The 22389-nt window shown below is 45.2% G+C and overlaps 1 protein-coding gene across 2 annotated transcripts in view; it reads left to right on the top strand.

Annotated features, from left to right (window-relative positions):
• Positions 1-22389, top strand: part of ASTN2 (astrotactin 2) — a 796374-nt gene that overhangs the window by 444148 nt on the left and 329837 nt on the right. For both annotated transcript variants that reach the window (XM_067471887.1, XM_067471888.1), the window contains exon 6: positions 7476-7622. In XM_067471887.1, coding sequence (XP_067327988.1) covers positions 7476-7622 — 147 coding nt within the window. The remainder of the gene's footprint in view (positions 1-7475; positions 7623-22389) is intronic.

Here is a 22389-nt window from a genome sequence, read left to right as displayed (position 1 = left end):
GCATCTCCCCTTATGAACTTCCTAGCACTTTAAGATCATCGGAGGAGGCCCTACTCTTGATCCTGCCTTCGTCTCAAGTACGGTTGGCGGGGAAGAGAGACAGGGCCTTCTCAGCGGTGGCCCCTCGGCTATGGAATGCCCTCCCTAGAGATATTAGGTCAGTGTCCTCTCTTTTAATATTTCGGAAGAAACTTAAGACTTGGCTTTGTGAGCAAGCGTTTGCAAATACAGTGTAACGGACATGGGATAATGGACTGACTGGACAAATGAAACTGGACAATGGTTTTAACAAGGAGACTCAGATAATTTATGTTTTTATTGATTTTATCATGTTTTTATACTATCTTAACTGTTTTACTGTATTTTTATGCTTTGACGTCTGACTCGGCACCAAATTTGGACACGATACACCTAACAACCCAATGTATGTTCTCCACTCAAAAAAACCACGAAAACAAAAAGCAGAAAGGAATTCTGAACTACATGTTCACAAAGGAGAAACTGCATATCTACAAAGAGACCCATGGCCATGCCCCCTCCTCCTCCTCCTCGCGGGGAAACAGCCGGCTGTTAAAGCCAGGCGCGTGTGCACAGCCACACACACAAGCTGGAGTGCAGGTGGAGGCTTGCCGCATGGAGCCCCTTCTCTTTCCCTGCTATGTCAGGAGGGCAGTCTCCTCCTCCTTTCCCTGTTGGAAGCGGCAGCAGCGGAGCCCCCGGGCAAGGGACAAGGAGGAGGAGGAGGCGAGGAAGGTTGATGGTGCTTGAGTGAAGGACCTTCCTGCTCTCCCTCACTCCCTTCCCCTCTTTTCTCCCTCTCCTTCTTTCCTTCCTTTCCTTCTTTCCCTCCTTTCCTTCCTTCCTGTCCCACCTTCCTTCTTCCTTTCCTTCTTTTCCTACCTCTCTCCCTTCCTCCTTCTTTCCCTTTATTATTTCCTTACCTTTCATTTCCTTTCCTTCTTTCTTCATCCCCCTCCTTCCTTTCCCTCCTTCCTTCCTTTTCCCTTCATTCTCCTTCCTGTCCCTCCTTCCTTCCCTTCTTTCCCTCCTTCCATCCCTCCCTTTCTTTTTCCTTCCTTCCTTTCCCTCCCTCCTTCCTTCCTTTTCCCTTCATTCTCCTTCCTGTCCCTCCTTCCTTCCCTTCTTTCCCTCCTTCCATCCCCCCTTTCTTTTTCCTTCCTTCCTTTCCCTCCCTCCTTCCTTCCTTTTCCCTTCATTCTCCTTCCTGTCCCTCCTTCCTTCCCTTCTTTCCCTCCTTCCATCCCTCCCTTTCTTTTTCCTTCCTTCCTTCCTTTCCCTCCCTCCTTTCTTCCTTTTTCCTTCAGTCTCCTTCCTGTCCCTCCTTCCTTCCCTTCTTTCCCTCCTTCTCTCCCTCCCTCCCTCCCTCCCTTTCTTTTTCCTTCCTTCCTGTCCCTCCTTCCTTCCTTCTTCCTTTCCTTCTTTCTATCTAAGGTATAAATACAATATTAAATGTGACAGACAAGAAGTAACGAGAGAAGAGGGAAGGAATGAAAGAGGGAAAGGGGGAAGGAAGGAAGGAGAGAAGGAGGAAGGGAATGAGGGAAGGAAAGAAAGAAAGGTAGAGAAGCAAGGAAGGAGAGAAGGAAGTGAAAGGAAAAAGAGAGGGAAGGAAGGAGAGAAGGAACGAAAGATAGAGAAGGGAGGAAGAAGGAAAGGAAGAATGTAAGCAAAGAGCAAAGAAAGGGAGGAAAGAATCAGGTAGAGATGGAAGAAAGAACAGAAATAGGGAAAGAAAAAGAGGAAAGGAAGGAAAGAGGGAAGGAAGGAAAGAAAGAGGGAGGGAGGGAAGGTTGGCCACAGCAACGCGTGGCGGGTACAGCTAGTAATAAATAAATACATTTAAATATGGCATTGCGTCCCTTTTCAAGATAAACATACAAGGTGGAAAGTCACAAATGTATGGGCCTTTTCGAGGAATCTTGTGTACCAAGCTTTATGTAGGGATTCTCTGAGAGAGCCAGCTCTTTTTGTTGAGATGTCTACAGGATGGACACCCATGAAGATCTTTAGAAGATTGGTTTCAATCTGTAATAATGGGAGAACCTCAATTAGTACACTATTAGGATATTGGATTACCAAGCGGAACAAATGTACTTTGTAATAGGAGGTCATGTCTGTCTGCCCTTTCCAGTCTGTAGAGAGCTGTCCAGCTTTTCAGCAACTTCTGTTCAACACTGAAGGTCAACCTGTCAACTTAATCGTTCTGGTTTCAGACCTTTACTTTCCTAGAACTGATTGCTGTGGTTTCGTTGCATATGTTTCTTTTTCGACTTGCCTGTTCTCATCTCTGCTCAAATTCCAACTGTTCTAAAACAGCAGTCAGCCTATTTATTACAACGAAGGAAGAGTTGGCTCTCATGTGTCGTTGAATTTTCCCCCTCACCTAATTTGCCCTTTTCTTCTATTTTTTTCCCCTTTTCAAGGAATAACTGGTGGAGAGAATGGTGAAAAAAGGACTTTGCATTTTGGTGGGACGGGCTCTTGTGAGCTTCCTTTATGATGACTCAGTTTTTATAAACCACGTAGCATTTTGGGAGGTGATACAGTGGGATCTCTTGACACCCACTCTTGACACTGTCTCTCAGGTTGCAAAGGTCGACAACAGACTACACAATTGGTTGGAAACCCTCTCCAACCCAGGCTGGCTTCGAACTCATAGTGATTTTAATGCAGCTGACACTCAGCCAGCTGCACCACAATCCCGAGATGGTGCAAAATGACTCTTTTGCACCATCTCGGCACCTCTCTGATATGTGGCCACTAACTGTTGGAAACAGACTTAAAATCTCATGTTGGCTTACAGGCCCAGAATTTCCATGATCCATTTCCACATTTACATCAATATCAGCCGCAAACATGGGCTGAACTACACCACCACCCTTTAAAGTCTGTTTCCAACAGTTAGTGGCCACATTCCAGAGAGGTGCCGAGATGGTGCAAAAGAGTCATTTTGCACCATCTCGGGATTGTGGCACAGCTGGCTGAGTGTCAGCTGCATTAAAATCACTCTGACCAAAAGGTCATGAGTTCGAAGCCAGCCTGGGTTGGAGTGGGTTTCCAACCAATTGTGTAGCCTGTTGTCGACCTTTGCAACCCGAGAGACAGTTGCATGTGTCAAGTAGGAAAATAAGGTACCACGTTAAAGTGTGGGGAGGCTAAATTAACTGATTTATGAGGCCATAAAGAAGACTCCGGCAAAGCATTCCAGCGGGGAAGCATGCGGGGAATGCGGAGGTGCTTCATCAGCATCGCAGATGGAACATGAAAGCAACAGCTCCCCGGTGGCCAGAAAAGTTAAATAGCCTCTGTGTATGTCTGAATATGTTTGTATGTCAAAAATTGGCATTGAATATTTGCCATATATGTGTACACTGTAATCCGCTCTGAGTCCCCTGCGGGGTGAGAAGGGCGGAATATAAAAGCTGTAAATAAATAAATATATAAATAAATAAATAATTTTCTATGGAAATTACTTTAGAGGCAGAAATCCCAGCTGGAGAGAACAATGAGTTGCAAGACAATGAGCCGGTTGATAGGAGACTCAGTGTTTGTAAACTTTGTGCTGCTCAACAGAATCCCCGAAGATCACAGTGCTTGTTAGAGAAGAGACCCGTATCAGGAAGGCAAGGGAGGAGGCATGATTTCATGTGTATATTAGAGAGACCCGGAGGATTTTCCAGACAGTCTGGACAATGTTGGTATTTGAGATTACAGCTCTTACCAATTCCTAGTCAAGCTTTGTGTGGGAATTCTAGTTCCATGTCTTTGCTCCTGTTTCATACTTCCAAGTTTGAAGTTCAGTAATGGATTCTATGCTGCCTTGTTCTCTCTGGTTTTCTTGTAGGTCCTGTTGCTTTGAGATTTTGGATTATTCTTGTACTTTGAACCTTGTGGACTATTTTATACATATAGACTTTGAAGAGTTTTTTTTTCCTACTTTTGCTACAGTGCTCTCTCTCTTGGAGCATCCCAATCCCTGCATATTTCCAATTTCCTATTCCCAGACTGCAACTCCAAGCAATCCTCCAGATAGATAGATAGATAGATAGATAGATAGATAGATAGATAGATAGATAGATCAGGAGGACTAATGGGAGTTGCAGTCCAAGAATAGGTAGAGAAGGAAGAACGGGGAGAAAGGGGAAGGGAACGAAAAGAGGGAGGAAGGGATCATAGAATCATAGAATCAAAGAGTTGGAAGAGACCTCATGGGCCATCCAGTCCAACCCCCTGCCAAGAAGCAGGAATATTGCATTCAAATCACCCCTGACAGATGGCCATCCAGCCTCTGCTTAAAAGCTTCCAAAGAAGGAGCCTCCACCACACTCGGGGGCAGAGAGTTCCACTGCTGAACGGCTCTCACAGTCAGGAAGTTCTTCCTAATGTTCAGATGGAATCTCCTCTCTTGCAGTTTGAAGCCATTGTTCCGCGTCCTAGTCTCCAAGGAAGCAGAAAACAAGCTTGCTCCCTCCTCCCTGTGGCTTTATACATGGCTATCATATCTCCTCTCAGCCTTCTCTTCTTCAAGCTAAACATGCCCAGTTCCCTAAGCCGCTCCTCATAGGGCTTGTTCTCCAGACCCTTGATCATTTTAGTCGCCCTCCTCTAGACACATTCCAGCTTGTCAACATCTCTCTTGAATTGTGGTGCCCAGAATTGGACACAATATTCCAGATGTGGTCTAACCAAAGCAGAATAGAGGGGTAGCATTACTTTCTTAGATCTAGACACTATGCTCCTATTGATGCAGGCCAAAATCCCATTGGCTTTTTTTGCCACCACATCACATTGTTGGCTCATGTTTAACTTGTTGTCCACGAGGACTCCAAGATCTTTTTCACACGTACTGCTCTCGAGCCAGGCATTGTCCCCCATTCTGTATCTTTGCATTTCATTTTTTCTGCCAAAGTGGAGTATCTTGCATTTGTCACTGTTGAACTTCATTTTTTTAGTTTTGGCCCATCTCTCTAGTCTGTCCAGATCGTTTTGAATTCTGCTCCTGTCCTCTGGAGTATTGGCTATCCCTCCCAATTTGGTGTCGTCTGCAAACTTGATGATCATGCCTTCTAGCCCTTCATCTAAGTCATTAATAAAGATGTTGAACAGGACCGGGCCCAGGACGGAACCCTGCGGCACTCCACTCGTCACTTCTTTCCAAGATGAAGAGGAAGCATTAGTGAGCACTCTCTGTGTTCGTCCACTTAACCAATTCCAGATCCACCTCACCGTAGTTTTGCCTAGCCCACATTGGACTAGTTTCCTTGCCAGAAGGTCATGGGGGACCTTGTCGAAGGCCTTACTGAAATCCAGGTACGCTACATCCACGGCATTCCCCGCATCTATCCAGCTTGTAACTCTATCGAAGAAAGAGATCAGATTAGTCTGGCATGACTTGTTTTTGATAAATCCATGTTGACTATTAGCGATGACTGCATTTGTTTCTAAGTGTTTGCAGACCACTTCCTTAACAATCTTTTCCAGAATCTTGCCCGGTATCGACGTGAGGCTGACCGGACGGTAGTTGTTTGGGTCGTCCTTTTTTCCCTTCTTGAAGATTGGGACCACATTGGCCCTCCTCCAATCTGCTGGAACTTCTCCCGTTCTCCAAGAACTCTCAAAGATGGTTGCCAATGGTTCCGAAATGACTTCCGCTAGTTCCTTCAATACTCTGGGGTGTAGTTGATCTGGCCCTGGGGACTTGAACTCATTAAGAGCGGCCAGGTATTCCTGGACGACTTCTTTCCCAATTTGGGGTTGGATGTCCTCCAATCCCTCACCCACTCCATCTTGCTGAGGTTGAAGACTCTCTTTTTGTGAGAAGACCGAGGCAAAGAAGGCATTAAGTAGTTCTGCCTTTTCCCTATCCCCTGTCAGCATTGCCCCATCTTCTCCTCGAAGAGGTCCTATCGCCTCCTTGTTTTTCCTTTTTCTATTGGGAAGAGAAAGAGAAGGTAGGAAGGAGAGAAGGAAAGAAGAAAAGGGAAGGAAGGAGAGAAAGAAAGGAGGAGAGAAAGAGGGAGGGAAGGTTGGCCACAGCAATGTGTGACTAGTAGATATGTATATCTACTAGCCGTCCCCTGCTATGCATTGCTGTGGCCCAGTCTGTGTATATGTATTTTGTGTGCGTGTCTATATGTGTGTGTGTGTGTGTGTATTTGGGTGTGTTTGCATATATATATGTAGTCAGGGGCGGCTCAACCCATTACGCAAAGTAAGCATTTGCAGTATAGTTGATTTTGCCCAGGGGTGCTCTTGAGGCGCTCTTGGGGGATAATAGACCTTGACATATGCAAGTTGTAGTTACTGGGATGTATAGTTCACCTAAAATCAAAGAGTATTCTGAACTCCACCAATGATGGAAATGAACTACATATGGCACACAGAACTCCCACGACAAACAGAAAATATATATCAGTGATTGGTTGGGGGAGGGGGGCGCCAAAATACTGTTTGCTTACCATTGAAAATTACCTAGGGCTGCCTCTGTATGTAGTTTTGTGTATGTGTTGTAATTTTTATATTATTTTTTTGTTTTGTAAGTCTCTTCTGCAGTGTTTTTCAGTGGTTTATGAGTGATGGTCACGTGTTGGCCTGATAGGTGTGTTGTGTCCAAATTTGGTGTCAATTCATCCAGTAGGTTTTTGAGTTAGGCCAATCCCACAAATGAACATTATATTTTTATTTATATAGATAGCTATACCTATATCTATATCTATATCTATATCTACACACACACACACACAGCTTTGCTGATTTAACTTGAATGGAGTGTGGTAGTTAAGTACAGAGGTGTTTCCTGGCCTGGAGTACAACAGGTCGTGAGTGGTTGATAGTGTTTTGACTTCATCGATTTACCTTCCTTTAGGTTGCCTGCTCCAACATATTTTGGATAGTGTGAGATATCTATTTGAGAAAAATGACATATCCTTCAAAAAGGTAGATGGAAATATGTTGTGTGTTAGAACAGGGTGATGAAACTGAGAATAGCAGTCCCACAGATATGAGAATTGTACTGTGTATTCAAAAAGAAGTTTTTTTCTATCATGCGGATGAGAGATGGGAATTCCAGCTGAACTAAGTTCTTCCGTTTGATGGATGCTTCTCTTTAGAAGCATGTCGTTGTGGCTCCTTTTGAAGGAACTCACTCAACCATGCATTTGAAAGGAGTTTCCTTTAAGCTAAATGCCTTGCAATGGAGAGCTTATTCAGATTCAGAACGTATTTGGATACTTTAGTCCTCCCCAGTTTCCTTGTTCTTTATGCATGCATGATTTCCATTGACGGAGTCCAAGGGAACTACTGTCTGTTGCATATCTCTATCGCTTTGATGGTACAATCCTGATAAGAAAATGAAGGCCAGAGACACAAGTTTTCCCTTACTGCCCTCTGATATAACTGTTGCGATGAAGGCACTCTCTTTGCATTCCATCCATGTTTGTCTTTTCACTTCCCAGGTTCCCTGAAGAGTCCTGTAAACAAGACAGCCTTGACGTTAATCGCGGTGAGTTCATGCATCCTCGCCATGGTGTGTGGCACTCAGCTGTCCTGCCCATTGACGGTTAAGGTGACACTTCATGTTCCCGAACACTTCATTGCTGATGGTAAGAGCCACTACTTCACTGTGCAGAATAGCTAGATCTTTATGCTTTGTTAAAATCATGCACGACCCTATTAGCTAGGCATATTTTAGTAGTAACTCTCAAGCAACCAGAAGCTACATTTATCTAGTACCTACACATCCTCATGGGTGTCAACTAACTGAGAGTGTAATGTATATATACTTCTTAGTTTAGTAATAAGAGGTGGGACAAAAGTTTACTGCTGAAGAACTGCTTTAACTTATAAAAACCTTAACTGTTCTGGCCCAGCTTACCTGTCTGAATGAACCTCCCCTTATGAACCATCTAGGAATTTAAGATCGTCTGGGGAGGCCCTGCTCTTGGTCCCACCTGTGTCTCAGATCCGTTTGGCGGGAACGAGAGACATGTCAATGGCCCTGCTCTTGGTCCCACCTGTGTCTCAGATCCGTTTGGCGGGAACGAGAGACATGTCAATGGCCCTGCTCTTGGTCCCACCTGTGTCTCAGATCCGTTTGGCGGGAACGAGAGACATGTCAATGGCCCTGCTCTCGGTCCCACCTGTGTCTCAGATCCGTTTGGCGGGAACGAGAGACATGTCAATGGCCCTGCTCTCGGTCCCACCTGTGTCTCAGATCCGTTTGGCGGGAACGAGAGACATGTCAATGGCCCTGCTCTCGGTCCCACTTGTGTCTCAGATCCGTTTGGCGGGAACGAGAGACATGTCAATGGCCCTGCTCTCGGTCCCACCTGTGTCTCAGATCCGTTTGGCGGGAACGAGAGACATGTCAATGGCCCTGCTCTTGGTCCCACCTGTGTCTCAGGTCCGTTTGGCGGGAACGAGAGACATGTCAATGGCCCTGCTCTTGGTCCCACCTGTGTCTCAGGTCCGTTTGGCGGGAACGAGAGACATGTCAATGGCCCTGCTCTTGGTCCCACCTGTGTCTCAGGTCCGTTTGGCGGGAACGAGAGACATGTCAATGGCCCTGCTCTTGGTCCCACCTGTGTCTCAGATCCGTTTGGCGGGAACGAGAGACATGTCAATGGCCCTGCTCTTGGTCCCACCTGTGTCTCAGATCCGTTTGGCGGGAACGAGAGACATGTCAATGGCCCTGCTCTTGGTCCCACCTGTGTCTCAGATCCGTTTGGCGGGAACGAGAGACATGTCAATGGCCCTGCTCTTGGTCCCACCTGCGTCTCAGATCCGTTTGGCGGGAACGAGAGACATGTCAATGGCCCTGCTCTTGGTCCCACCTGCGTCTCAGATCCGTTTGGCGGGAACGAGAGACATGTCAATGGCCCTGCTCTTGGTCCCACCTGTGTCTCAGATCCGTTTGGCGGGAACGAGAGACATGTCAATGGCCCTGCTCTTGGTCCCACCTGTGTCTCAGGTCCGTTTGGCGGGAACGAGAGACATGCCAATGGCCCTGCTCTTGGTCCCACCTGTGTCTCAGGTCCGTTTGGCGGGAATGAGAGACATGTCAATGGCCCTGCTCTTGGTCCCACCTGTGTCTCAGATCCATTTGGCGGGAACGAGAGACATGTCAATGGCCCTGCTCTTGGTCCCACCTGTGTCTCAGATCCATTTGGCGGGAACGAGATACATGTCAATGGAATGGCGACGATCTCAGCACACACAAGGCACTGAAACACATCTTCTTGTCTAAAAACTAATTTATTTAACACAAAACTAAAATAATATTTACATTAGAACAGTGTTTCGCAACCTTCCTAATACCATGACCCCTTAATACAGTTCCTCATGTTGTGGTGACCCCCAACCATAACATTATTTTTGTTGCTACTTCACAACTGTAATTTTGCTACTGTTATGAATCGTCATGTAAATATCTGATATGCAGGATGTATTTTCATTCACTGGATCAAATTTGGCACAAATATCCAATACTCCCACAGTGGGGTTGCGAGGGGTTGATTTTGTCATTTGGGAGTTGTACTTGCTGGAATTGATAGTTCTCCTACAATCAGAGAGCATTCTGAATTCCACCAAGGATGGAATCAAACCAAACATGGAACACAGAACTCCAATAACCAACAGAAAATACTGGAAGGGTTTGGTGGGCATTGACCTTGAGTTTTGGAGTTCTAGTTCACCTACATCCAAAAAGCACTGTGGACTCAAAACAATGATAGATCTGGACCAAACGTGACACAAATACTCAATATGCCCAAATATGAACACTGGTGGAGTTTGGGAAAAATAGGCCTTGACATTTGGGAGTTGTCGTTGCTGGGATTTGTAGTTTTCTGAACCCCCCAACAATAGAATTGGGCCAAACTTCCCACACAGAACCCCCATGACCAACAGAAAAGACTGTGCTTTCTGATGCTCTTTGGCGACCCCTCTGACACCCCCTCATGATCCTCCCAGGGGTCCTGACCCCCAGGTTGAGAAACACTGCACTAGAAGCTAAGCAGAACAAGAAACATCTCAAGTGGCTACATGGTTCGGCTTTTCCTTGTTATCTAGCAATCAGGCACCTCCTTACATTCCACAGTGACGTGATGACATACGACGCAACACAGCATACAACACTTTCCGCATTGAGGTTTACGACTCTTCCTTCATGATACAGTTAACCCTTTCCACACAGGAATTACATCTCCGGAACGTTGCATTACAAAGCATTACATTTCTAAGCACATAAACACTAACTTTGAAAACCAGAATGCACTTAATCAAAAAACACACATATATTTTCAACAAGACAGGGCCTTCTCAGTGGTGGCCCCTCGGCTGTGGAACGCCTATCTTAGGGATATTAGATTGGCCCCCTCCCTCTTAACATTTTGCAAAAAGGTTAAAACCTGGCTTTTTGAGCAGGCATTTGCAAATGCAATGTAACAGACAATGATAGACCACGGAACGACTGATGATGTGATTGAATAGTGATTTCAGGAAGGAGAAGCTGAGTATTTATGTTTTTATTGACTTTTTATGAACTTATATTTTATATGTGAATGTTTTTAATTGTATTTTATATGTTGGGGGGCATCGAATTGTGCCGAATGTAAACCGCCTTGAACACTTTTGGGCTGAGAAAGGCGGTACATCAGTGTTTCTCAACCTGGGGGTCGGGACCCCTGGAGGGGTTGTGAGGGGATATCAGAGGGGTCGCCAAAGAACATCAGAAAACATTGTATTTTCTGTTGGTCATGGGGGTTTTGTGTGGAAAATTTGGCCCAATTCTCTCATTGGTGGGGTTCAAATGTTATTTGATTGTAGGTGAACTATAAATCTCAGCAACTACAACTCCCAAATGCCAAGGTCTATTTCCCCCAAACCTTCACCAGTGTTCGCATTTGGGCATATTGAGTATTCGTGCCAAGCTTGGTCTAGATCCATCATTGTTTGTGTCCGCAGTGCTCTCTGGATGTAGGTGAACTACAACTCCAAAACTCAAGGTCAATGTCCACCAAACCCTTTCAGTATTTTCTGTTGGTTGTGGGAGTTCTGTATGCCAAGATTGGTTCAATTCCATCATTGGTGGAGTTCAGCATGCTCTTTGATTGTAGGTGAACTATAAATCTCAGCAACTCCCAAATGTCAAGGTCTATTTCCCCCAAAACTTCACCAGTGTTCACATTTGGGCATATTGAGTATTCGTGCCAAGTTTGGTCTAGATCAGTGGTTTTCAACCTGTGGGTCCCCAGGTATTTTGGCCTACAACTCCCAGAATTCTCAGCCAGTTTACCAGTTTACCAGTTTGGGATTTCTGGGAGTTGAAGGCCAAAACATCTAGGGAACCACAGGTTGAGATCCACTGGTCTAGATCCAACATTGTTTGTGTTCGCAGTGCTCTCTGGATGTAGGTGAACTACAACTCCCAAACTCAATGTCAATGCCCACCAAACCCTTCCAGTATTTTCTGTTGGTTGTGGGAGTTCTGTGTGCTAAGATTGGTTCGATTCCATCGTTGGTGAAGTTCAGAATGCTCTATGATTGTAGGTGAACTATAGGTGACTTGTAGATTGATGCAGCTGCAACACTCTTTTGTAAAGAAAACTTTACAAAATTACTACTCCCAAGTATTGCATGGCATTGAACCATGGCAGTTAACGTGGTGTCAAACTGCATCAGTTGTGTAGTGTAGATGGAACCTCGGAGAGCTTCAGTTTTTCAGGTTTGATGATTGAATTTTGAGTTTTTGGTGTAAGCTTCAGCTTAGTTCTCCCATTCTGAAATATCAGCATTATTCATCACACCGAAGTAGTTCTAGAATTTTAAGTTTTTGGGGGGCTGGGAGTTAGTCATTTGCTGGATTTATCACTCGCGGGAATCCCTCTCAATTTGAAAAATATAGTGTGCAAATCAGCCCGGAGGCTGCCAGCCTTTGGTTGCCGGTCCCTCATCTTATCTGAATTAAGAAGTATTTGCCTCCAGGGCTCAGGAAACCAATGCATTTCAGTTTCCCAATGTCACCCGAAAGTCATATCAGAGAGTGGGCAGAAATGATCTGGTAGGGGAATTGCAAGGAAGGGGGTGGATCGTTCCAGCTGGAGCATAATTGACAACGTTGTGTGGGAGAGGCCGTTCTCTCTGCCTTCCTTTTCAAACTATGACATCCGCACCGCTGAAAAACCCCAGGAACAGGCCTCAAAACCAACACACCAAGAATTCGGTTTTTGTTTATTATTTTGTGGATTCCGAAGTCAAAGAGGATAGATTTTTGTCAGACTAGAGTTTGGCTTCATTTTTATTTCCCTCCTTTAAGGAGCCCACGGTTAAACCCTTGTGCCAGCCGGACTATTGACTGAAAGGTTGGCAGTTTAAATCCTGGGAGTGGGGTGAGCTCCCATCTGTCAGCTCCAGCTTCTCATGTGGTGACATGAGAGAAGCCTCCCACAGGATGGTAAAACATCTGGGCATCGCCTGGGCAACGTCCTTACTGACGGATAATTCTCTCACACCTGGAGCGAGGGCATCCTTGCGGATGGATAATTGTCTCACACCTGGAGCGACTTGCAGTTTTTCAAGTCACTCCTGATATGAAAAAAGTACACATTTGAACTCTCACCGTGAAATAAAGAGACCAGACACAAGAAAATGGATCTAAAGGGGCATTGCTGATGTATTCATTGAAAGAATTCCTAATAAAATTCCTAATAAAATTCCTAATAAAAGGAGCGGAGAACCAAGAGCACACAACGCCCTTGCTATGCCAGCTCTTAGTTTCCATTCAAAATTCTGGCGTTAGCCTATAAAGCCCTTAACGGTTTTGGCCCAGTTTGCCTATCCAAACGTATCTCCCTCTATGAACCATCTAGGACAGGCATGGGGAACCTTCGGCTCTCCAGCTGTGGTGGACTTCAACTCCCACAATTCCTTGAGGCTCGGCATTCGCCCCAAAGGCTTACCTTGGCCCAACGAGGTTTGTTTGGCTCTTTTTCTTGGAGGACGGGCAGCAAAGGGGGAGAGACGAGCGTAACGTAGAGCCAAACAAACCTCATTGGGTCAAGGTAAGCCTTTGGGGCGAATGCCGAGCCTCAAGGAATTGTGGGAGTTGAAGTCCACCACACCTGGAGAGCCGAAGGTTCCTGACCCCTGATCTAGGACATTAAGATCATCGGGGGAGGCCCTGCTCTCGGTCCCTCCACCATTGCAATCACGTTTGGCGGGGACAAGAGACGGGGCCTTCTCCATGGTGGCCCCTCTCCTATAGAATTTCTTCTCAAATGAGATCAGATCTGCTCCATCATTCATGACCTTCTGGGAAAAAAGTGACCTCCTCACGTGGATCAGCCAGCTCCAATCAAGTCTTACTCCTTCATAGGGTCCCTCTATAGACCAGCTCGGAGACAGCGGTCATAGGAAGAGGTCCTCCTCTCAGTTCCACCCCCATCCCAAGCATGTCTGGTGGGAATGATTGAAAGGACCTTCTCCGTGGCTGCCCCATACCTTTGCTCACTGGCTTACGAGGAGGAGGAATAGTAGTTGGTAATACTACCATTATACCTCTGATTAATAGTTGCCCTGTCCACCCCATCAGCTCAGTAGATATCTTGAGCAATGATTAATTGATTTGCCCCAAGAAAATGGGAAATTATTGTCTCCATTTGATGTTTGATGTTTTTGTCTTACCTCTGTTATAACAGGCTGTGTTTTTTATTTAATTTTAGTTGTTAAGTTATAATTCGTGTTTATATGTCGGGTTGTTTCTTTTTTTTTTAGTATCGATGTATTGTTGCTATATTTGGGCATTGAATGTTTGCCTTTTATGTTTGGAATCCGCCCTGAGTCCCTTTGGGGAGATAGAGCAGAATATCTGGCGTTTCTTCCTCTCTTTTCCTGTTCCTAAGGCCATGAAATTACTAATGAGAGTGAGAGATAGAGATAGAATTTGTGATGCATGAGTTGGGTACAATTGTCATTCCCTCTCCTTCCCTCCATGAGCTTCGGTGTCCTTTTCGGCACAACATTCAAAGAACACCCAGCACAGACTCTTGGAAACATAAGAGCCAATTCCATTTTCCTCCTCCAGACAGACCTATCATTCAATTGGCTCCCATTCTTCGGTACTTGCACATTTCCTTTCCGTGAGGGCAAATGAAAGAACGTCCTTATCCTCAAGATCAAATGAGTTGAACTAAGCTCACAACTGAGTGTGCTCTTGGCAGCTGCTGTTGACATATTTTTTTGGTCTGGAAAGAACAAAAAAACACACAGATTTTCCTTATTAGAAATGGTTGTCACTAAAGGCTTCCCATCTTTAGGAAATGAACCTGGGATGTAGTGGACTTTGGTCAGTGCTTCTCCCCGAACTCATTTTGTAGATGTCTATAGAGTTGCCGTAAGTGTAAAATAAGTTACCAATATGATCAAGACAATGCTGAGATGTAGACATCTGAGTTTAAAGCATCAAACAGATGCCTAAAGGAACAATAACAAAAAGGTAGTGGATGGGTGCTTTGTGTCCTTTGGAAAAGGCAAAGGAAAACTGGAAAGAGTATTCTCTAGATGAGAATAGTCTTAATCTTCTTCAGAGACCTTCATTCTCTTTATTCATGGCTCTTAGCACATAAGGCAGTGTTGCTCAACCTGGGGGTCGCGATTCCTAGGGTGGTCATGAGCAGGTTTCAGAGGGGTTGCCAAAGATCACCAGAAAACATATATTTCTGAAGTTGTTAGGAACCCCTTTGGAAGAGAAGGCTGAAGATCTCTCTGCTTGTCCTTCTCATCCTTTTTGGGAACAGATGGCAAGTTCTCCCACCAAAAGCCCTCCTCCACTGTGATTGTTTGGACTCACAGCCAAGGGGATGGCTGTTTCTGAGATTCCAAGTGGAGAGGGGAGACCAGGCATGCTCAGCACATGGCAGCATGGTGCACATGTGGGGAGAGCATGCAAGGCTGGAAGGAGGACCATGCCAGTGAGTCTTTTCAAGGCAGGGGGCCCAATTCTATCATTGGTGGGGTTCAGAATGCTCTTTGATTGTAGGTGAACTATAAATCCCAGCAACTACAACTCCTAAATGTCAAGGTCTGTTTTCCCCAAATTCCACCAGTGTTCATATTTGGGCATATTGAGTACCCCTGCCACACATTGCTGTGGCCCAGTCTGTATATATGTGCTTTGTGTGTGTATATATTTGTGTATAAGTGTATATATATGTGCGTGTTTGTATGTATGTATGTATGTATGTGTGTGTGTGTGTGTATATATATATATATATACAGAGAGAGAGAGAGAGAGAGAGAGAGAAAGTTTTGTGCATGTGTTGTAATGCATTTTGTATTGTTTGGATTTTTAAGTTTCTTCTGCTGTGTTTTTATGAGTGATGGTCACTTGTTGGCCTGATACATGTATTGTGTCCAAATTTTGTGTCAATTCGCAGTGATCAACCTTCCCTCCTTCTTTCATTCCTTTCCCTCCTTCCTTTGCTGCATCTTTCCTTTCTTCTTTTATTTTCTTTCCTTCTCTCCTTCCTTCCTTTTCTACCTCTTTCCTTCCTTCCCCCCTTTTTTCTTTTCCTTCTCTTTCTCTCCTTTCTTCCTTCTTTACCTATTTCCTTCCTTTGCTCTTTGCTTCTTCCCTTCCCTCCCTCCCTCCCTCCCTTCCTTCCTTCCCTTCCTTCCCTCCCTTTTCTTTCCCTTTTTTCTGTATCGTCATTTAACCTTTAATCATTTAGCTTTTGGGGGGATTTTAAGTCTTTCCATTGTTTTTTGAAGGGGTTTTAGAGTGATGGTCACTCGGTCTGTTAGGAGTATAGTGTCCAAATTTCATGTCAATTCGCTTAGTGGTTTTTGAGTTGTGTCAATCCCACAAACGAACATTACATTTTTATTTATATAGATTTTTGCCAAGTTTGTTCCAGATCCATCATGGTTTGAGTCCACTATGCTCTCTGGGTGTAGGTGAACTACAACTAAATTCTAGCAACTACAACTCCCAAATGACAAAATCAATCCTTCCCCCAACTCCACCAGTATTCAAATTTGGGTGTATTGGGTATTTGTGCCCAATTTGGACCAGGGAATGGAAATACATCTTGTATATCAGATGTTTTGGAGCCCCCAGTGGTGCTGAGCTGCTGAACTTGTTGACCAAAAGGTCGCAGGTTCAAATCCGGGGAGCAGCGTGAACTTCCGCTGTCAGCCCCAGCTTCTGCCAACCTATCAGTTTGAAAACATGCAAATGTGAGTAGATCAATAGGTACCGCTCCAGCAGGAAGGTAAGGGCACTCCATTTAGTCATGCTGGCCACATGACCTTCCGATGAGATGCCACATAACATCAATCTTACTGCAGCTGCACTGGTTACCAATTGAACACCGGATCACTTTCAAAGTGATGGTACTCACCTTTAAGGCCTTGCATGGTCTGGGGCCGATGTACCTGACGGACCCCCTCACCCCCTACCAACCCCAGAGATCCCTCCATTCTGAGGACCAAGATCTATTGGAAGTCCCCAGTGTCAAGACCTTGCATCTAACAGCAACCAGACACAGAGCCTTCACAGCAGTGGCACCATCACTCTGGAATACTCTGCCACCTGAAGTCCGTGCCTTGTGGGACTTACCAGCTTTCCGCAGGGCATGTAAGACATATCTGTTGCGACAGGCCTTTGTTCTTTGATATTGCTGTTTTTAAATTGTTTTTAAATTGTGTTAGATTTTAGCCTGTTCTTGTAAGCCGCTCCGAGCCCCAGGGGAGTGGCGGCATATAAGTTTGAATAATAAATAAACTAATAAATAAATGTTGAATTAGTGTGCTATTCTGCATTATGTTGGACTTATATGATTTTCCGCTGGATAATAGCATCCAGTAGGGCATAAATATTGACCTTCTTCCTCATACCGGTTCCTTTCTTATGTTTCTAACTGAGCATAAAGCAGAAGGAGGGTTATGCCATGTTTTCGGAAAGTTTCTGAAGGTATTGCCATTGACTTTTAGTGGGTAAGATGGGGGTCGTCTTTGTGCTATGCTCACGAAAGAGCTGCAGCCTCGCCAACAGTAGCCGATGTCCAACATGGGAAAAATCAGCCGGCTGCTGTTCTTCTGTGGGTTGCCTATTACGCACTCAGCCACTTCTCACACTCCATTAGAGACCACTCCTACGCTGCATGCAGCCGGGGGAACATCATTTAGAAGATTTCCTGCCAGCCTCTCCCACTGTTTTCTACCGGGGCATGAGGAAGTATTTTCAATCCAAGTGGAGAAATCTGCCTTTCCGTTTGCCAGCTTCTTATTTCAATTTCCTTCTTTTAAGGAGCTGAATTCACTGTTAAGAACATGAAAGCCTATCCAATTATGTCACTTTGGGTGCCCATCTAACCCAGTGGATCTCAACCAAACAAATAGCCAACACTTGTAGGGAAAAGGTCCGCAAGGCTAAAGCAAAAAACGAGCTCAGACTTGCCAGGGACATTAAAAACAATAAAAAGGGCTTCTATTCTTATGTCAGTAGAAAAAGGAAAAACAAGGAGGCGATAGGACCTCTTCGAGGAGAAGATGGGGCAATGCTGACAGGGGATAGGGAAAAGGCAGAACTACTTAATGCCTTCTTTGCCTCGGTCTTCTCACAAAAAGAGAGTCTTCAACCTCAGCAAGATGGAGTGGATGAGGGATTGGAGGACATCCAACCCCAAATTGGGAAAGAAGTCGTCCAGGAATACCTGGCCGCTCTTAATGAGTTCAAGTCCCCAGGGCCAGATCAACTACACCCAAGAGTATTGAAGGAACTAGTGGAAGTCATTTCAGAACCATTGGCAACCATCTTTGAGAGTTCTTGGAGAACGGGAGAAGTTCCAGCAGATTGGAGGAGGGCCAATGTGGTCCCAATCTTCAAGAAGGGAAAAAAGGATGACCCAAACAACTACCGTCCGGTCAGCCTCACGTCGATACCGGGCAAGATTCTGGAAAAGATTGTTAAGGAAGCGGTCTGCAAACACTTAGAAACAAATGCAGTCATCGCTAATAGTCAACATGGATTTATCAAAAACAAGTCATGCCAGACTCATCTGATCTCTTTCTTCGATAGAGCTACAAGCTGGGTAGATGCGGGGAATGCCGTGGATGTAGCGTACCTGGATTTCAGTAAGGCCTTCGACAAGGTCCCCCATGACCTTCTGGCAAGGAAACTAGTCCAATGTGGGCTAGGCAAAACTACGGTGAGGTGGATCTGTAATTGGTTAAGTGGACGGACACAGAGAGTGCTCACTAATGCTTCCTCTTCATCTTGGAAAGAAGTGAGAAGTGGAGTGCCGCAGGGTTCTGTCCTGGGCCCGGTCCTGTTCAACATCTTTATTAATGACTTAGATGAAGGGCTAGAAGGCATGATCATCAAGTTTGCAGACGACACCAAATTGGGAGGGATAGCCAATAGTCCAGAGGACAGGAGCAGAATTCAAAACGATCTTGACAGATTAGAGAGATGGGCCAAAACTAACAAAATGAAGTTCAACAGTGACAAATGCAAGATACTCCACTTTGGCAGGAATGGGGGACGCCTGGCTCGAGAGCAGTACGTGTGAAAAAGATCTTGGAGTCCTCGTGGACAACAAGTTAAACATGAGCCAACAATGTGATGTGGCGGCAAAAAAAGCCAATGGGATTTTGGCCTGCATCAATAGGAGCATAGTGTCTAGATCTAAGGAAGTATTGCTACCCCTCTATTCTGCTTTGGTTAGACCACATCTGGAATATTGTGTCCAATTCTGGGCACCACAATTCAAGAGAGATATTGACAAGCTGGAATGTGTCCAGAGGAGGGCGACTAAAATGATCAAGGGTCTGGAGAACAAGCCCTATGAGGAGCGGCTTAGGGAACTGGGCATGTTTAGCCTGAAGAAGAGAAAGCTGAGAGGAGATATGATAGCCATGTATAAATATGTGAGAGGAAGCCACAGGGAGGAGGGAGCAAGCTTGTTTTCTGCTTCCTTGGAGACTAGGACGCGGAACAATGGCTTCAAACTACAAGAGAGGAGATTCCATCTGAACATTAGGAAGAACTTCCTGACTGTGAGAGTCGTTCAGCAGTGGAACTCTCTGCCCCGGAGTGTGGTGGAGGCTCCTTCTTTGGAAGATTTAAGCAGAGGCTGGATGGCCATTTGTCAGGGGTGATTTGAATGCAATATTCCTGCTTCTTGGCAGGGGGTTGGACTGGATGGCCCTTGAGGTCTCTTCCAACTCTTTGATTCTATGATTCTATGATTCTATGATTCCTTAATACAGTTCTTAATGTTGTGATGACCCCCAACCATAACATTATTTTCGTTGCTACTTCGCAACTGTAATTTTGCTACTGTTAGGAATCGTCATGTAAATAGCTGATACGCAGGATCAAATTTGGCACAAATACCCCACACGCCCAAATTTGAATACTGTTGGGGTTGGGGAAGGGGTTTGATGTTATCATTTGGGAGTTGTAGTTGCTGGGATTTATAGTTCACATACAATCAGAGAGCATGCTGAACTCCACCAATGATGGGATTGAATTAACCATTGTGGACTCAGACAATGATGGCTCTGGCCAAACTTGGCACAAATACCCCATACGCCCAAATTTGAATACTGTTGGGGTTGGGGAAGAGGTTTGATGTTGTCATTTGGGAGTTGTAGTTGCTGGGATTTATAATTCACATACAGTCAGAGAGCATTCTGAACTCCACCAATGATGGAACCGAATCAACTATTGTGGACTCAAACAATGATGAATCTGGACCAAACTTGGCACAAATACCCCATACACCCAAATCTGAATACTGTTGGGGTTGGGGAAAGGGTTTGATGTTGTAATTTGAGAGTTGTAGTTGCTGGGATTTATAATTCACATACAGTCAGAGAGCATTCTGAACTCCACCAATGATGGAACCGAATCAACTATTGTGGACTCAAACAATGATGGATCTGGACCAAACTTGGCACAAATACCCCATACGCCCAAATCTGAATACTGTTGGGGTTGGGGAAAGGGTTTGATGTTGTAATTTGAGAGTTGTAGTTGCTGGGATTTATAATTCACATACAGTCAGAGAGCATTCTGAACTCCACCAATGATGGAACCGAATCAACTATTGTGGACTCAAACAATGATGGATCTGGACCAAACTTGGCACAAATACCCCATACGCCCAAATCTGAATACTGTTGGGGTTGGGGAAAGGGTTTGATGTTGTAATTTGAGAGTTGTAGTTGGTGGGATTTATAGTTCACACACAATCAAAGAGCATTCTGAACTCAACCAATGATGGGATTGAATCAACCATTGTGGACTCAAACAATGATGGATCTGGACCAAATTTGGCGCAAATAACATACAGCAAAATTTGAATACTGATGAGGTTGGGTTGGAGTAATTTTGTCATTTGGGAATGTAGTTGCTGGGGTTTATAGTTCAGCTACAATCAAAGAGCATTCTGAACTCCACCAATGATGGAATTGAACCAAACTTGGCACACAGGACTCCCATGAACAATAGAAAATCCTGGAAGGGTTTGGTGGGCAGTGTCCTTTGGTTTTGGAGTTGTAGCTCACCTACATCCAGAGATCACTGTGGACTCAAACAATGATGGATCTGGACCAAACTTGTCACAAATACCCAATATGCCCAAATTTGAATACTGGGGGGGGGGGGGGGGGGTTGGGTGGGAGGATTGATTTTTGTCATTTGGGACTTGTAGTTGATGGGATTTATAGTTCACCTGCAATCAGAGAACATTCAGAACTCTACCAACCATGGAATTGAACCAAACTTGGCACACAGGACTCCCATGACCGACAAAAAACACTAGAAGGGTTTGGTGGGCATTGACCTTGAGTTTTGGAGTTGTAGTTCACCTACATCCAGAGAGCACTGTGCACTCAGTGTTGGATCTGGACAAAATTTGGCACAGATACTCAATATACCTAAATGTAAACACTGGTGGAGTTTGAGTAAAATACACCTTGACATTTGGGAGTTGTAGTTGATAGGATTTATAGTTCACCTACAATCAAAGAGCATTCTGAACTCCACAAACAATGGAATTTAACCAAACTTCTCACACAGAAGCCCCATGACCAAGAGAAAATGCTGTAAGGGTTTGGTGGGCATTGACCTTGAGTTTTGGAGTTGTCGTTCACCTACATCTAGAGAGCACTGTGGACTCACACGATGGACCTGGACCAAACTTGGCAGGAATACTCATTATACCCAAATGTGAATACTGATGGAGTTTGGGGAAAATAGACCTTGACATTTGGGAGTTGCAGTTGCTGGGATTTATAGTTCACCTACAATCAAAGAGCATTCTGAACTCCACCAATGACAGAATTGGGCCAAATTTCCCACACAGAACAGAACTCCCATGACCAACAGGTGACCTCTCTGACACTCCCTCACGACCCCCTCCCCCAGGATCCCAACCCCAGGTTGAGAAACGCTGGCTTAACCTCGGTAAGATTAGTTGTACGCTGACCATATAATGCAGTTTTAGCTGTACTATATGCTCAGAGTAGAACTGTATAATGCAGATTGAACTGCATTGTACGGTTCTATGCTGGCCATATACTGCAGTTTGACCAAGGGCAAGATCCTTTAACTGTTTGACTCCACCTTGAAGGAGCTGGGGTGTGGTGTGGGCTGGTCCATGAGGTCACAAAGAGTCGACAAGAAGGTAATGGCACTCCATGCAGTCATGCTGGCCACATAACCTTGGAGGTGTCTATGGACAACGCCAGCTCTTTGGCTTAGAAATGGAGATGAGCACCACCACCCTGAGTCAGACACAACTAGACTTAATGTCAAGGACAAAACCTTACCTTTACCTTAGTTGTTATATGTTTATTGTATTTTTAAGTGTGTTTCAGTGGTTAATTTGTTATTACTGGGCTTGGTCACCTTGTACCTTGTGAAGTCGGATCTGGCCAGAGTGGTCCATGCCTTAGTCACCTCCAGATTTGATTACTGTAATGCACTCTACATGGGGCTGCCCTTGAAGACGGCTCGGAAATTTCAATTGGTACAACGGGCGGCAGCCAGGTTACTAACTGGAGTGACTTACAGGGAATGATCAACCCCCCTGTTTAAGGAGCTCCATTGGCTGCCATTCATTTTCCGGTCCCAATTCAAGGTGCAGGTGCTTACCTACAAAGCCCTGAACAGTTTGGGACCCACCTACCTGCGTGACCGCATTTCTGTGTACGAACCCACGCAATCTCTTCGATCATCAGGAGAGGCCTTGCTCTCGTTCCTGCCCCCTTCACAGGCGTGATTAGTGGGGACGAGGGAGAGGGCCTTCTTTGTGGTGGCCCCCCGACTCTGAAACTCACTCCCCAAGGATATCAGGCAAG

This window comes from Anolis sagrei, chromosome 11 (genome assembly GCF_037176765.1).
Source record: "Anolis sagrei isolate rAnoSag1 chromosome 11, rAnoSag1.mat, whole genome shotgun sequence".
In the NCBI taxonomy this organism is placed as follows: Eukaryota; Metazoa; Chordata; class Lepidosauria; order Squamata; family Dactyloidae; genus Anolis; species Anolis sagrei.
This window is presented reverse-complemented; position numbering and strand designations above follow the sequence as displayed.